This window comes from Bos indicus, chromosome X, assembly GCF_029378745.1.
Source record: "Bos indicus isolate NIAB-ARS_2022 breed Sahiwal x Tharparkar chromosome X, NIAB-ARS_B.indTharparkar_mat_pri_1.0, whole genome shotgun sequence".
Lineage (NCBI taxonomy): Eukaryota > Metazoa > Chordata > Mammalia > Artiodactyla > Bovidae > Bos > Bos indicus.
The window spans coordinates 139848131-139863603 of NC_091789.1; the positions used below are offsets into that span (position 1 = coordinate 139848131).

Genomic DNA, 15473 nt, shown 5'->3' on the forward strand with positions numbered 1-15473 from the left:
GTCCATCGTTTCCCCAGCTAAAGGACCTTCCCACAGCCTGCTGCCCCTAAAAGCCTTCAGCCATTTTCCTTGGTATTAGTTGGAATTTCACTGAAATTTGTTGTCTCTGCTCTCATGGCTCAGACGGTAAAGTGTCTGCCTACAATACGGGAGACCGGGGTTTGATCCTTGGGCCAGGAAGATCCCCTGGAGAAGGAAACGGCAACTCACTCCAGTACTCTTGCCTGGAAAATCCCATGGACGACGGAGGAGCCTGGCAGGCTACAGTCCATGGGGTCCCAAAGAGTGGGACACAACTGAGCGACTTCACTTTCTTGGTCCTTCTCTACAAATGAACTGTTCTTTCTTAAAATGTTGTCTAAGCCCAAGTTCTAACCATCCCTTTGAGTTACTCATCACTGAGTTTCTCCTGCAGGTATAGGTGCTGCACATGTAAATAAACTTGACTTCTCTCTGGTTCCTTTGTCTGTCTTTCCGCAGTTCTAATTTGCAGGGTCCCAGCTACAGAGTCTAGGGTTTTTGTTTTTTTTTTTTACTCCCCTACAGATCTAAACACATGCCCTTGAGGACATGAAGACTTCCTAACATCAATAACCAAATGTCCTAAAGAGTTTATGTACTCTGGAGAAATTGTGTGGAGGAAAAACAATGTGTGACTCCTATGACTGAGCAAGAGGGCTGGAAACAAAATTCTACCTGGAATTAATAGGGGAACTTTCAGGGCTCCAGGGAGACCTGTAAAGTGGAAAGAGAAAAGAGAATGGAAAACAACAAAGCTCACATCTGCCAATGTGGGAGCTTGAAGACACTATTCTTTTAGTCTCACATCTCCAGGGCTCTATTTCTCAGGAGTCAGTATGGAAGCCGTCTCAGACAGGAACTGGAAGGAAGAAAATCTAGCCGCAGTTCAAGTGTGAGTATTTACGGTTGTGTTGCTGAGGTGAGCCACAGGACCTCTGTGGACATTTCCTCAACTGTGAAGTCTACAAAATAACACTTTTCTTAAAGGTGACAAGAGGATCAACTGCAAGCCTTTGGAACTCTGATTGCAACTTCAAGTAACTTGAGGAAAGAAAACAGAAATGTTGATGCTGGGCGGCATCCCCATAGTAAAAAGGCAAAGTGTTAGTTGCTCAGTCATGTCCGACTCTTTGTGACCCCACAGACTGTAGCGCTCCAGGCTCCTCTGTCCATGGGATTCTCCAGGAGAGGATATTGGGGTGGGTTGCCATTTCCTCCTCCAGGCATTCCACAGATCCAGATGTAATTGTCCTGGGGTGGTGCGTGGTCAAACTATCCCCCAACAAAGCACAAAGAATTCTCAAACTACCACACAATTGCACTCATCTCACACACTAGCAAAAGGAAAGGAAAATGAGGTTGCTCAGTCATGTCTGACTCTTTGCGACCCCATGGACTGTAGCCTACCAGGCTCCTCTGTCCATGGGATTTTCCAGGCAACAGTACTGGAGTGCATTGCCATTTCCTTCTCCAGGGGATCTTCCCAACCCAGGGATCAAACCCAGGTTTCCTGCATTGTAGACAGACGCTTCACTGTCTGAGCCACCAGGGAAGTCCATGCTAGCAAAGTAATGCTCAAAATTCTCCAAGCCACACTTTAACAATATGTGAACTGTGAACTTCCAGATGTTCAAGCTGGTTTTAGAAAAGGCAGCAGAAACAGAGATCAAATTGCTAACATCTGCTGAATCATCAGAAAAGCAAGAGAGTTCCAGGAAAACATCTATTTCTCCTTTATTGACTATGCCAAAACCTTTGCTGCTGCTGTTGCTGCTGCTGCATCGCTTCAGTCATGTCTGACTCTGTGTGACCCCATAGATGGCAGCCCACTAGGCTCCTCTGTCCCTGGGATTCTCCAGGCAGGAATACTGGAGTGGGTTGCCATTTCCTTCTCCAATGCATGAAAGTGAAAAGTGAATGTGAAGTTACTCAGTCATGCCCGACTCTCAGAGACCCCATGGACTGCAGCCTACCAGGCTCCTCCGTCCATGGCATTTTCCAGGCAAGAGTACTGGAGTGGGTTCCCATTGCCTTCTCTGAAAACCTTTGACTGTGTAGATTACAATAAACTCTGGAAATTTTTGAAAGAGATGGGAATACCAGACCACCTGACCTGCCTCTTGAGAAATCTGTATGCAGGTCAGGAGGCAACAGTTAGAACTGGACAACAGACTGGTTCCAAATTGGGAAAGGAGTACATCAAGGCTGTGTATTCTCACCCTGCTTATTTAACTTATATGCAGAGTACATCATGAGAAATGCTGGGCTGGATAAAGCACAAGCTGGAATTAAGATTGCCAGGAGAAATACCAATAACATCAGATATGCAGATGACACCACCCTTATGGTAGAAGGTGAAGAAGAACTAAAGAGCCTCTTGATGAAAGTGAAAGAGGAGAGTGAAAAAGTTGGCTTAAAACTCAACATTCAGAAAACGAAGATCATGGCATCCGGTCCCACCACTTCATGGGAAATAGATGGGAAACAGTGGCATATTTTATTTTTGGGAGCTCCAAAATCACTGCAGATGGTGACTGCAGCCATGAAATTAAAAGATGCATACTCCTTGGAAAAAGCAGAGACATTACTTTGCCAACAAAGGTCCGTCTAGTCAAGGCTATGGTTTTTCCAGTAGTCATGTATGGATGTGAGAGTTGGACTATAAAGAAAGCTGAGCACCAAAGAATTGATGCTTTCGTACTGTGGTGTTGGAGAAGACTCTTGAGAGTCCCTTGGACTGCAAGGAGATCCAACTAGTCCATCCTAAAGGAGATCAGTCTTGAGTGTTCATTGAAAGGACTGATGCTGAAGCTGAAACTCCAATACTTTGGCCACCTGATGGGAAGAGCTGACTCATTGGAAAAGACTCTGATGCTGGGAAAGATTGAAGGCAGGAGGAGAAGGGGACAACAGAGGATGAGATGGTCGGATGGCATCACCCACTCAATGGACATGAGTTTGAGTAAACTCTGGGAGTTGGTGATGGACAGGAAAGCCTGGCATGCTGCAGTCCATGGGGTCACAAAGAGTCAGACATGACTGAGCGACTGAACTGAACTGAATCACTTTGCCATACGTATACTTGAGACTAGTAAAACATTATAAATTAACTATACCTCAATTAAGAAAAAGAATAGTATGTATAAGATTTAAAAGACAAGCATAAAAAGGTGGTACAGATAAAAGATATCACTTCAGTTATCTGCTGTTAAAAGAACATTTATTTATAATCACAAGCACACCCACTTGCTATGATACCACTGCTCCCCACATTCATTGCAGATGACATAGGTCATCATTTCTTCATCTGGGCCTGCATTCCGCACCCAACTTGGAAGGAAGAGTGTCCCTCTGGGGATGACAGTGACCTGGCAGTTGAATTTCTCACAGCGCTCGCATTTTATTTTCCTCGTTGGTGTGCCCTCCACCACTTGGGGCAGGTAATGTTCCCGTAAGGCAGATTTCGTGTAGGAGGCTCTCAACTGCTTCAGTTCCTGGCTGGCCATCTCCATGGCGGTCATTTTGGCAAATTCTCTCGGAGACATGGTCCCAGAGAGCAAGTTCTGCTGTAAGTGAGAATTGCGGGGGTTCTTTAGATTGGCCACTTTGCTGCGGATGCATGTTTTGTATTTTTGGAGGTTCTTAGGGTGAAGGGCAAAAACGTGTGCTTCGATTTCTTGTGCCAAGTTGGACCACACGTGGGCTCTGGGCTGGGATGGGGAGGAAGCAGTTAGAGCTTCGTACAGCAGCTCTGTGCATCTGGCTCTCACAGGCACTATGGGGTCCAGCTGCCCACTCTCTGCCAGGTCGGTGGACTGAGGGTCCCAGGCACTGAGAGGCACTGCCTTAGTCTCCACTCTGCTGCAGCTGTCTTCCGGCATGATCGTTTCAACAGATCCCGCCACATCTTGGGATGTGACCAGACAATTATACCTTGAGCCACCCCGTACCTCCTCCTCCTGATTTGGGTCAGGAGGAAGTCCTCGATTTTCTTCTTGACTTCCACCCGGAGGAAATCGTTTAGGGCTGCCCTCTGGCTTGCAGAGAGTATCCTTATACAGCGCTTTCCATTCTGACAGCAAACGCTTGGCTTTCTGCTTCAAAGCCCCTGTGGGGCAGTTTTTGAGGACTCTGTACACCGCCCTGACCACCCCCGTCTCCTGAAGGTGCTCTGGAGTTACATGCAGAGTTTCCAGCACAGTGAGGTGATGGCCGAGATCCTCAAAATTCCTTTGAGACATCAGCTGCTCGATAAGGGAAACTCTGGCCGCTATCTGGTTCTTGTCAGACATCGTTTGAGCTGCCAAGAAAAAAGGGCTTTCCAGGTTCTCAAGCTTGTGTTTGCCAGGCGCAGCTCCGTCATACATGCACCGTGCTCTCTGCCAGTTACCTAGGCAGAGAAAAAGAAGAAGAAAGTCGCTCAGTCTTGTCTGACTCTTTGTGACCCCAGAGACTATACAATCCATGGAATTCTCCAGGCCAGAATACTGGAGTGGGTAGCCTTTCCCTTCTCCAGGGGATCTTCCCAAGCCAGGGATAGAACTCAGAGCTTCTGCATTGCAGGTGGATTCTTTACCATCTGAGCCAGGCAGAGAAAGAGTTAGGTGATAAAAGTGGGTGTGACATGTTAGAAAATGCAATCTGCAATGCAGTATGGTTCAGTCTCAAAAGTATGAGTCTCAGTAGTTAAAACAATAACAAAAAAAACCAACAAAACAAACAGCGGCCCTGTAAACAGCCTCTGCATTAACAATTGCTTAAAGGAGGCTTGCTGAAAGAGCTGCTGTAACTTTCCCATCTCTACATTTACAAATGAATGCCCTTTCCAGATCAAGACTAGTCAACTCCTGTGTGTGGAATTTGGTGGTTATGTTGGGAATGAAAACATGTCAATGTCAGCATCCATGGGGAAAGGCTGAGGAGGCCAGACTATTTTCCCCCGTGTTCAGCTATTTAAACTGAAGTCCTTGCTGATTTTATAGTTTTACTTTTTTTAATATATAGCTTTTATTGGCTGTACTGTGGCTTGTGGGATCTTAGTTCTCCAATTAGGGGCTGAACCTAAATTCTTAAAAAGATGGTAATATCAGACCACCCGACCTGCCTCCTGAGAAATCTGTATGCAGGTCAAGAAGCAACATACAGAACTGGACACGGAACAACAGACTGGTTCCAAATCAGGAAAGGAGCATGTCAAGGCTGTATATTGTCACCCTGCTTATTTAACTTATATGCAGGGTACATCATGAGAAAGGCTGGGCTGGAGGAAGCACAAACTGGAATCAAGATTGCCGGGAGAAATATCAATAACGTCAGATATGCAGATGACACCACCCTTATGGCAGAAAGTGAAGAAGAACTAAAGAGCCTCTTGATGAAAGTGAAAGAGGAGAGTGAAAAAGTTGGCTTAAAACTCAACATTCAGAAAACTAAGATCATGGCATCCGGTCCCATCACTTCATGGCAAACAGATGGGGAAACAGTGGAAACAGTGGCAGACTTTTATTTTTTGGGGTTCCAAAATCACTGCAGATGGTGACTGCAGCCATGAAATTAAAAGACACTTACTCCTTGGAAGAAAAGTTATGACCAACCTAGACAGCATATTAAAAAGCAGAGACATTACTTTGCCAACAAATGTCCGTCTAGTCAAGGCTATGGTTTTTCCAGGAGTCATATATGGATTTGAGAACTGGACTATAAAGAAAGCTGAGCACCGAAGAATTGATGCTTTTGAACTGTGGTGTTGGAGAATACTCTTGAGGGTCCCTTGGACTGCAAGGAGATCCAACCAGTCCATCCTGAAGGAGATCAGTCCTGAATATTCATTGGAAGGACTGATGCTGAAGCTGAAACTCCAATACTTTGGCCACCTGATGCGAAGAATAGACTTACTGGAAAAGACCCTGATGCTGGGAAAGACTGAAGGCGGAAGGAGAAGGGAACAGCAGAGGATGAGATGGTTGGATGGCATCACTGACTCAATGGACATGAGTTTGAGTAAACTCCAGGAGGTGGTCATGGACAGGGAGGGCTGGCATGCTGCAGTCCATGGGGTTGCAGAGTCGGACACAACTGAGCGACTGAACTGACTGACTGGCTTGGGGGATCTTAGTTCTCTGATCAGGGGCTGAACCCGGGTTCCCTGGAGTGGAAGCATGGAGTTCTAACTGCTGGACTGCCAGGGAATTCCCTGATTTTATAGTCTTGAAGTAGGACTTTTCTGAATATAAAAGCATGAAAAACAGAGCCAAAATCAGATGCTGTTCAGAAGTCCCAAGGAATCTACAGAAATGATGAAACACCACAGGTTGGGAGGCAGCTGGACGCAGGTCAGATGGGCCCCAACAGTCACCAGGCCATGCGGTGCTGACGTCTACATCTTCTGAACATCGGGGTCAAGGTTCTGACTCTGCAATCCAGAGGGTTTAGGACTTTGGACTAACGGGTCCCTAGGCCAGAGTTTCGTTCCATTTCCTTTCTCCGCCCTCCCACCACCACTTTTAGGTGTAAAAAGCTGGTTATGTCTGTGTGAACCTCATCCCGAGGAGGCAAAAGTTCACTTTATCTAACCCGTCTCTTTGTCTCTCCACCTAATGCACACAACCTTGCCTACAAAATACCCTTGGATCTGTATCTGCCTGTTTGGTCTAAATGTGAACAAAAGCATTTTGATGGCAGGGATATCATCTTTTCAAGACTCCATGGACTCTTGTATTATAGCACGTGATATTAAATAACAATCACCAAAGACACACAGGTTCACCACACTGAAGTGATTATAGAGATAGTTAATGCAGTCTTCCTAGACACCACCTGACAAGTGCTGTAAAGCTTAAGGTCCTTTTAGTCAGCAATTCTATTTCTAAAAATTTACTTTAAGGAAATGGGAGATGTGGAGGCTGTTTTTGTAAGAATTTTCTGCAAACTTAGAAGAAACGATGAGGTTCCAAATGGTTAGGCTTGCACACAAACATTCATAGCAGCGTGGCTTGTAACAGACAAAAAGTGGAAACAATACAAATGTCTATCAACTGAGGAATCGAGAAACAAACCCTAATATATCCATACAATGGGATGTTGTCAATAAAATGAAATTCTGATACAGATAACATGGATGAGCCTTCAAAGCTTTATGCTAAATTGAAGACACAGAAGACCACATATTGTATGATTTCATTTACATGAGATGTCCAGAATACACAAATCTAGAGACAGAATGTAAATTCGTGGTGGACAAGGGCTGGGATGGAGGGAATCGGGGAACCAGTGGGGTGGAATGAAGAGGCGGTGGCTATTAATGGGTACACAGCTTTTCTTGGGGGAGGTACAAATTCTTCTCTCAAATTGACTGTGGTAACCATTGCACAGCTGTGAATATGATTTAAAAAAACCCACTAAACTATACACTTAAACTAGGTGAACTAATAGTATAAAAAGTGTATCTGAACACAGCTGTTTTTTAAAAACAACATCGAGGGAATGCCTTGGCAGTCCAGTGGTTAGGACTCAGTAGTCTCACTGCTGAGGGCCTGGGTTCAATCCCTGTTTGGGGGACCAAGATCCCATAAGCTGTGCAGTGTGACCAAAAAAAAAAAAAAGCTAAAAATTAATAAAAATAAAAACAACATCTAAAGTCCGTTTATTTTTATCTTTACTATTTTTTTCTGGTCATGCTGCACAGCTTGTGGGATCTAAAGTCTGATCCAAATTTTATTTAAAAATCACATGTGAAGACAAAAGACTGAAAATAGATACAAAAATTTCCTGACAGTGTTACTTTCTGAATGGCAAGCTCTTAAGTGATTTTTGTTTGTTCTTTTACTCTTTTTTTATATTTTCTATTGATGTATACACATGCACTGATTTCCTAACCAGAAAAGTTATGGGTCTATTACAATTTCACAATAAACCCTATATATTCCAGAGATTTGCTTACTGAAAAATGCCATGGTTCATGGATCATCCCAGTCCTACTGCCCCTTGGAATCAGGACACCAGAAGGGAAGCCTCACCTCACCTGTGACTGCATTCATATCGGCTCTCACCTTCCTCAGAAGCCCACTGCTGCATTGCAAACAGTTCCGTCTCCCCTCAAACCTGATCCCCAAATAGGAACAGGTGATCACCCACAGCTACAACTCTGAGGTTCCTACTGGTTTTCCCCATTGCATAGTGCACATGATCAAGGTTCTGGGTCTTGTATATTTACCACCTGGTGGTCTTTTTTATTTATTATTCTTTTTTAAAGTCAGATAACAAGAACTCAATGGGCCACTGATTCTGGATTGTAAGTGGTATTGTCTAATTATCGAGAACTGGTACTTCAAGATCCTTGTCTTTCCTTTTTGAATTCCATTTCTTTTTCTGAATGATCAGAATGAAGATCTATGTACTGATTAATTTTTTTGTACATAAAGTTTTATTGGAACACAATCCTACCCATTTACTTATATATTGTTCCTTTTAAAATTTTATTGTAGTTGATTTACAATGTTGTGTTAATTTCTGCTGTATAACAAAGTGATTCAGTTATACATGAATATTCTTTTTCATATTCTTTTCCATGATGGCTTATCACAGGATGTTGAATATAGTTCCCTGCGCTCTACAGTAAGACCTTGTTGTTTATCCATTTGTATACAGCAGTTTGCATCTGCTAATCCCAAGCTCCCAATCCTTCCCTCCCTCACCCTGTCCTCCTGGCAACCCCAGTCTGTTCTCTATGTCTGTGAGTCTGTTTCTGTTTCATAGATAGGTTCATTTGTGTCATATTTTAGATTCCATAGATAAGTGATATCATATAGTATTTGCATTTCTCTTTCTGACTTATTCACTTAGTATGATAATCTCTAGGTCCATCCATGTTGCTGTAAATGTCATTATTTCATTGAAATCCACTGCAACAGTAGAAAGGGTCTTCCTAATAATCAAAGGCCCAGTCAACAAAGAGCAGGCAAGACAGCACAGAAAAATTAAAAATACACATCCTCACTTGCTGACTTCTGCTCTCAGCAGTGTCCGCTTGAGATCTCGGGACCTGGAGGAAGTCAAGCAAGGGAGTCACGATGGTCCGGTCACAAGGAGCTCAGGGCACTTGAACCCTCCCCCATGTGTGGGAACGTTTCCTAGCAAGGACTCAGTCTCCTCACGTTCTACACTCATTCTCTACGCATCGTTACCTGAGAAAGCAGGATTGAACTGGGCTGAATGTCAGCAAGGGGGTTAATAAGACACTGGTCTAGAGTTCCCCCAAGGAGGTTAGGCAATCTTTAACTCAGGTCAAATTTCTCAATGAAAGGTCAGAACTTTAAGGAGATTCTGAAGGCGAAGTTAATAGTAGCTTCAGGGCTTCAGGGAGATGGAAGCATTGTTCGTTGAAACTTTTTCTTTACTCATGGAAATCTACTGAAGTTAAAGGTTTCATATATATAAGCACTCTGCTCTTCATTCCATAACGCTTTTATTTACTGTTCCTCTACATTAAAAAATTTTTAATTGTGGTAAAAATGCACATATAATTTATCATCTTAACCATTTTGACATGGATAGTTCATTAAGTACATTGACACTGTTGTGCAACCAGCTTTTGGAATGCTAGTTGTCTTGCAAAACAAACTGCACCTGTTCAACAGCTCTCCACTTCTTTCTACCCTGCACTCCCTAGTAACCATCATTCTACTGTCTGAGTTCGACTACTTTAGATACCTCATATAAGTGGAATCATACAGTATCTGCTTTTCTGTGTCAGGCTTATTTCACACAGCATAATGCTCTCAAGGTTCATCCACATCGGAGTGTCTGTCAGAATTTCCCTCCTTTCAAGGCTAGATAATATTCCACTGGATGGGTAGACCACATTGTGTTATACATCCATCTGCTGATGGACCCTTGAATTGCTTCCACCTTTGGGCTCTTGTCAAGAATGCTGCCATGAACATGAATGCATAAATATCTTTCTGCTTTCAATTCTGTCGGGTATATACCCAAAAGTGGGGTTGCTGGATCATATAGGCATTCTATTTTTAATTTTTTGAGAAACTGCCATATATATTTTTGTAAAGCCAGGCTTTATTACTTTGCCAGGCAAACAGGGAATACAGTAGGCTAGTACCTCAAGAACTGTGTGTCTCTCTTCCATATTTTCTGCAACATTTCAATGATGTCAAACTTTCTATTCTCCCTGTAGGACAGTCATGTTGATAGAAAGCAATTTACTGCCTTAGGAGGCTGTAGTATGTAAGCAACTGGGATACAACATTTTGAGAACTGCCATAAAAAGATGAAGTAGGCTGTGTGTCCAGTTTAGAGTTCTACACAGTTCACTGAATAAATATCTGTTATGTATCTTGTACACGATAGATGCTGAACCTAACGGGATACTCTCTGCCATAAAGGAGCTGATAGCCCAGCAGAACACAGACAAGAAACTGGCAAATACAAGGACAGACACCGCTGCTAAGGGGCACACGTAGGAGGGATACACAAACCAAACCTCTACTTCCTGCTATCTGGCCGGCTCCAGTTCTTCACTGCTTTCACTCTACGCACGACATTTTGTTAGAGGGATCATCTTCTCTTAGAGATTTCAGCAAAAGGCCCCCTCCTTTTCTTGCTTAAGGCCCTTCAGATGTTCCCCTCTGCTCTCAGGATGGAGCCCAAGGTCCCTGGCCAGTAGTGAAAAGCCCCTTTCCAGCCTCCTTTGTGATCTGACTGAATCACTGGCAGGCACTTGCATCCCCCAGCTCAATGACTTTGCTCCACTAGCTCTCTGAGCCTGTGTGTGGCTCTCACTCCTGCCTGCCAATCCGTGTCATCTGGAGAACTTACACAGCCAAAACAAAAACAATGCCAGGGCCTCACCCCAGACAGAATGAATTGGAATCTCTGCAGGCAGGCCTGGGCACATTGAAGCTCTCCAGGTGACTGTGATCTAAACCAGAGCCATCACCACGGCCCTGAGCACACAGGCACAACTCCTCTCCCGCAGCAGGACCGACCCAGCTCGTGGGCCTCCACCCAAAGGCAGTTCCCGACATGCTCCAGGGCTGAATGCACACCACCTCTCTGACTTCACATTCTGCTGGAGGGAGCCTCATTAAATTGTGAAATGTTTAAAACAAAAAACCTGCTGTGCACAACTCGCCTGAAAACCTTCTCTACAAATCCAACCAGCGACTGCAATGTTTTCTGACACAGTGTCACTGTGTACCCAGTCCCCTGCATTCATTCCTGCACTTACCTCCTAACAGCAGAAAGCACTGCACGTGGAGAAAGTCTGTGTGCTATAGACGCTCATCTCCATCTTCACAGGTACAGGGCTACCGCCATCTTACAGAGGAGGAAACCTGTTAAGAACATCAAATATTTGTACATTTTTTCCCCCATGGTGCATATCACACTAAAGAGGAGAGTGAAAAAGCTGGCTTAAAACTCAACATTCAAAAAACGAAGATCATGGTATCTGGTCCCATCACTTCATGGCAAATAGATGGGGAATCAATGGAAACAGTAAGAGATTTTATTTACTTGGGCTCAAAAATCACTGCAGATGGTGACTGCAGTCATGAAATTAAAAGACGCTTGCTCCTTGGAAGAAAAGCTATGACAAGCCTAGATAGCTTATTAAAAAGCACAGACATTACTTTGCCAACAAAGGTCCATCTCGTCAAAGCTATGGTTTTTCCAGTAGTCACGTATGGATGTGAGAGTTGGACCATACAGAAAGCTGAGCGCCGAAGAACTGATGCTTTTGAACTGGGGCACTGGAGAAGATTCTTGAGAGTCCCTTGGACTTCAAGGAGATAAAACCAGTCCATCCTAAAGGAAATCAATCCTGAATATTCATTGGAAGGACTGATGCTGAAGCTGAAGCTCCAATACTTTGGCTACCTGATTCAAAGAACTGACTCATTGGAAAAGACCCTGACGCTGGGAGAGACTGAAGGCAGGAGAAGGGGACGACAAAGGAGGAGGTGGCTGGATGGCAGCATCGATTCGATGGACATGAGTTTGATCATGCTCTGGGAGTTAGTGATGGACAAGGAAACCTGGTGTGCTGCAGTCCATGGGGTCGCAAAGAGTCAGACACAACTGAGTGACTGAACTGGACTGTATCACACTAAATCATTTTTTTCTTGTCAGCATTTCCTACAAGACCACAGAAGAATGATGTCTGTTTCATTCACTGATACACATCTCGCAAACATCTGGCCAGGGCTCACTATTACTCAACAAATTCTCCCCTCTCTGCTTGTGAGCATCATCCTTTGCACCACAGACTGGCTTGCTTGTACCCACTGCGCCTAAGCCCCTCAGCTTCTTCCACGGGAAACCAACCTTATCTCAATTTTAGTTTAGAAAATCATTTTAAAATATCCTAGTTAAAAAACAAAAGCAGCACAGTGCCTCCTGTGGGCTAATCAGGTCCCCAGGAGTCAAGTCATTTGGGGATAAGGAAGGACTAGAAGGTACAGTTCCCAGAAGTACGATGAGCATGTTGAGGGGTGGAGGGAGAATGCAACATCATAGGATTAATATGAGAATTAAAAGGGATAGTCCTTACAAAGTCCTTGGAACTATGTCACACACTAAGCTCAACTGAGGATTATACAGCAATGAAGAGGAATAATATATATTCATTATATATACAATGAAGAGGTTTACATGTATCTACCATACCTGACCTTGTTCTAGAGCAGAGGTTCAGCAAACTGTTTTCTATAAAAGGCCAGATGGTAAATACTTTAGGCTTTGTAGTCCATCCAGGAGAAGGCAATGGCACCCCACTCCAGTACTCTTGCCTGGAAAATCCCATGGACGGAAGACGCTGGTGGGCTACAGTCCATGAGGTCGCTAAGAGTTGGACACGACTGAGTACTTCACTTTCACTTTTCACTTCCACGCACTGGAGAAAGAAATGGCAACCCACTCCAGTGTTCTTGCCTGGAGAATCCCAGGGACGGGGGAGCCTGGTGGGCTGCCGTCTATGGGGTCACACAGAGTCAGACACGACTGAAGTGACTTAGCAGCAGCAGCTGCAGCAGTCCATCCAGCTTCTGTATGGACTACTCAGCTCCACTGTTCTTGTAGCAGGAACAGCAGCCACAGACAATAAATATTGTGTTAGTGGGTAGTTCAGATCGTAAAGAATCTGCCTGCAATGCGGGAGACCCAGGTTGAATCCCTAGGTTGGGAAGATGCCCTGGACATGGAAATGGCAACCCACTCCAGTATTCTTGCCTAGAGAATTACATGGACAGAAGAGCCTGGTGGGCTACAGTCCATGGGGTCCCAAAGAGTCAGATACACCAGCCACAGACAATATATAAATGAACGGATATGGCTTTGCTACGATAAATCTTTTTCAAAGACAGAAAGGCTGGATTTGGTTGCAGGCAGTGGTGTCCAACAGCAGTATAACAGCAAGCCAGACAAAGAATTTAAAACTCTCTAGTGGCCACAGAAAAAAATATAAACAGGTTTTTGAAATTAGTAATAAAGTGAGGTGAAGTCGCTCAGTCCTGTCCGACTCTTTGCAAACCCATGGACTGTAGCCTACCAGGCTCCTCCCTCCTTGGGATTTTCCCTCCATGGGATTCTCCAGGCAAAAGTACTGGAGTGGGTTGCCATTTCCTTCTCCATGGGATCTTCCCGATCCAGGGATTAAACCGGGGTCTCCCGCATTCTAGGCAAACACTTTAACCTCTGAGCCACCAGGGAAGCCCAAAAGCTGGTAACAAATCAGCAATAACCTAGACGGGTTTAGACCTAAGATCTAAAGAGAAAAATTAAATTTCTAGTCACAACCCAGATACACCTCTCTGGCTATACAGGCAGCCTCTTCCTCTATGGCGAGAAATTATGCTGTCAGGAGCGTCAGTTTCTGAAGTGGCACAATACTGCGCTAGCGCCCTTCTGCTTTATGACGACCAATAGCAAATAGCCAGCGGAAGGGACGAGGGGAAGGGACTGGCACAAGAGCCCACTCTGGCCTGGGTTCGGGTTCCAGTGGGTGGGGTGGAGCCACAAGCAAAGTCGGCTGCAAGACTTCCAAGGGTGACAGCCTGGCACCCAGCACGCAGGGAGCGGCGGCCCTGAGGGATCTACCCACGCTCAGCTGGAACAGCGGCAAAGGCGAAAGCACGTCCGGGTCACCGGGCCCGGCAACACTGAGACCCTCCCCGAGCGGGGTGGGCTTCCACTGGGAACAACTGGGTCGCCTGTGTGCAGCCAAACAGACATTGGCAAAACCTGAACACCGCTCACCGAGAAGCACGGACGAAACCCCTTAGTCCTCGGTGTCCTCGGTGCCCGAGAGGGCTTCCGGTGCCGGGGCGGGACCACGGAAGCTCAACCAATCATCCCTCAGACTGGAGAACAAGGCCCGGGACTCAACGCATGCGTTATAGGAAAGTGGCGTCTGCGCAGGGCGATCTGCCGGCAAGAGGCTGGCCCCACCCCCCACCCCCCGCAGCTCCCAAAATCTGGTCCTGGTCTGGAGCCAGCAATCTGCAGCCAGCCACGAATTGAAAAAAATAAAAAGAAATAAACAAGCAGCCCCACTGTTGCTCTTGAGCATCCAAGTTTGTTGAACTACCCTTTCTGTTTCCCATCAAGACTGCGCTCGGCTAAATGTTGACAACACTTAGGACGAAAATGAGTGTACTTAACGTGGTAATTAATTCAACAAGTACTTATTGCACCCCTCGCATGCATCAGTTGATATGAAAGCAGAAGACATTCATTAAGGAGCCTTGTGCATGCTGCGTGTCCCACCTGTACACATTCTTTCCCTGCCAGGATCCCGTAAAGACACCCTGATGGTAGGACTAGAGAAAGTGGCAGCCTTCTTTGCTGATCCTTTAGGGTAACTTGGGGGACGGTTCAAGGAAGCAGCGTGACTGTATGATTGAGCCACGTGATAAACGTTACCTAGAAGGAGGGGAGCGGAGAAGGCGATGGCACCCCACTCCAGTACTCTTGCCTGGCAAATCCCATGGACGGAGGAGCCTGGTAGGCTGCAGTCCATGGGGTCGCGAAGAGTTGGACACGACTGAGCAACTTCCCTTTCACTTTTCACTTTCATGCATTGGAGAAGGAAATGAAAACCCACTCCAGTGTTCTTGCCTGGAGAATCCCAGGGACGGGGGAGCCTGGTGGGCTGCCGTCTATGGGGTCACACAGAGTCGGACATGACTGAAGTGACTTAGCCACTTAGCCAGAAGGAGGGGAGACAGGACCAGGACTAACGCTGTAATCAGTAACACAGGAGAAGCAACTCCATCTTAAAAACTTGAAGCACTGCAGATTTATCCTAGATGTAATCTAAGAGACTAGTTTCAAAAGGCTATTGCCATGAAATTGTTTCCAGCACAAGAACAAAGTGAGACACCTATTAATCTAATTTATTGAACAGCCCCGGGTCTGTAGGGTATAAGTTAGAAGAAACT

At 45.3% G+C, this 15473-nt stretch overlaps 1 protein-coding gene across 5 annotated transcripts; it reads right to left on the reverse strand.

Moving 5' to 3' along the window:
• Positions 1-3219: 3219 nt before the first annotated feature.
• Positions 3220-14402, reverse strand: LOC109555266 (transcription elongation factor A N-terminal and central domain-containing protein-like). 5 transcript variants are annotated; one of them, XM_070784671.1, is made up of 4 exons: positions 14290-14402; positions 11264-11369; positions 9017-9061; positions 3220-4411 (listed from the first exon to the last, which is right to left on the reverse strand). In XM_070784671.1, exon 4 carries the CDS (start codon positions 4386-4388, stop codon positions 3252-3254), a length of 1137 nt encoding a protein of 378 aa, XP_070640772.1. In that variant the 5' UTR covers positions 4389-4411; positions 9017-9061; positions 11264-11369; positions 14290-14402; the 3' UTR covers positions 3220-3251. The 5 variants fall into 5 exon arrangements, with proteins under 5 accessions (XP_070640772.1, XP_070640773.1, XP_019811560.2 ...); XM_070784672.1 differs by lacking the exon at positions 14290-14402 and adding an exon at positions 12708-14245; XM_019956001.2 differs by lacking the exon at positions 9017-9061.
• Positions 14403-15473: the final 1071 nt, after the last annotated feature.

Coding starts and splice junctions, on each gene's coding strand:
- LOC109555266 (XM_019956001.2), bottom strand. CDS start 4,388: ATGTATGACGGAGCTGCGCCTGGCAAACACAAGCTTGAGAACCTGGAA.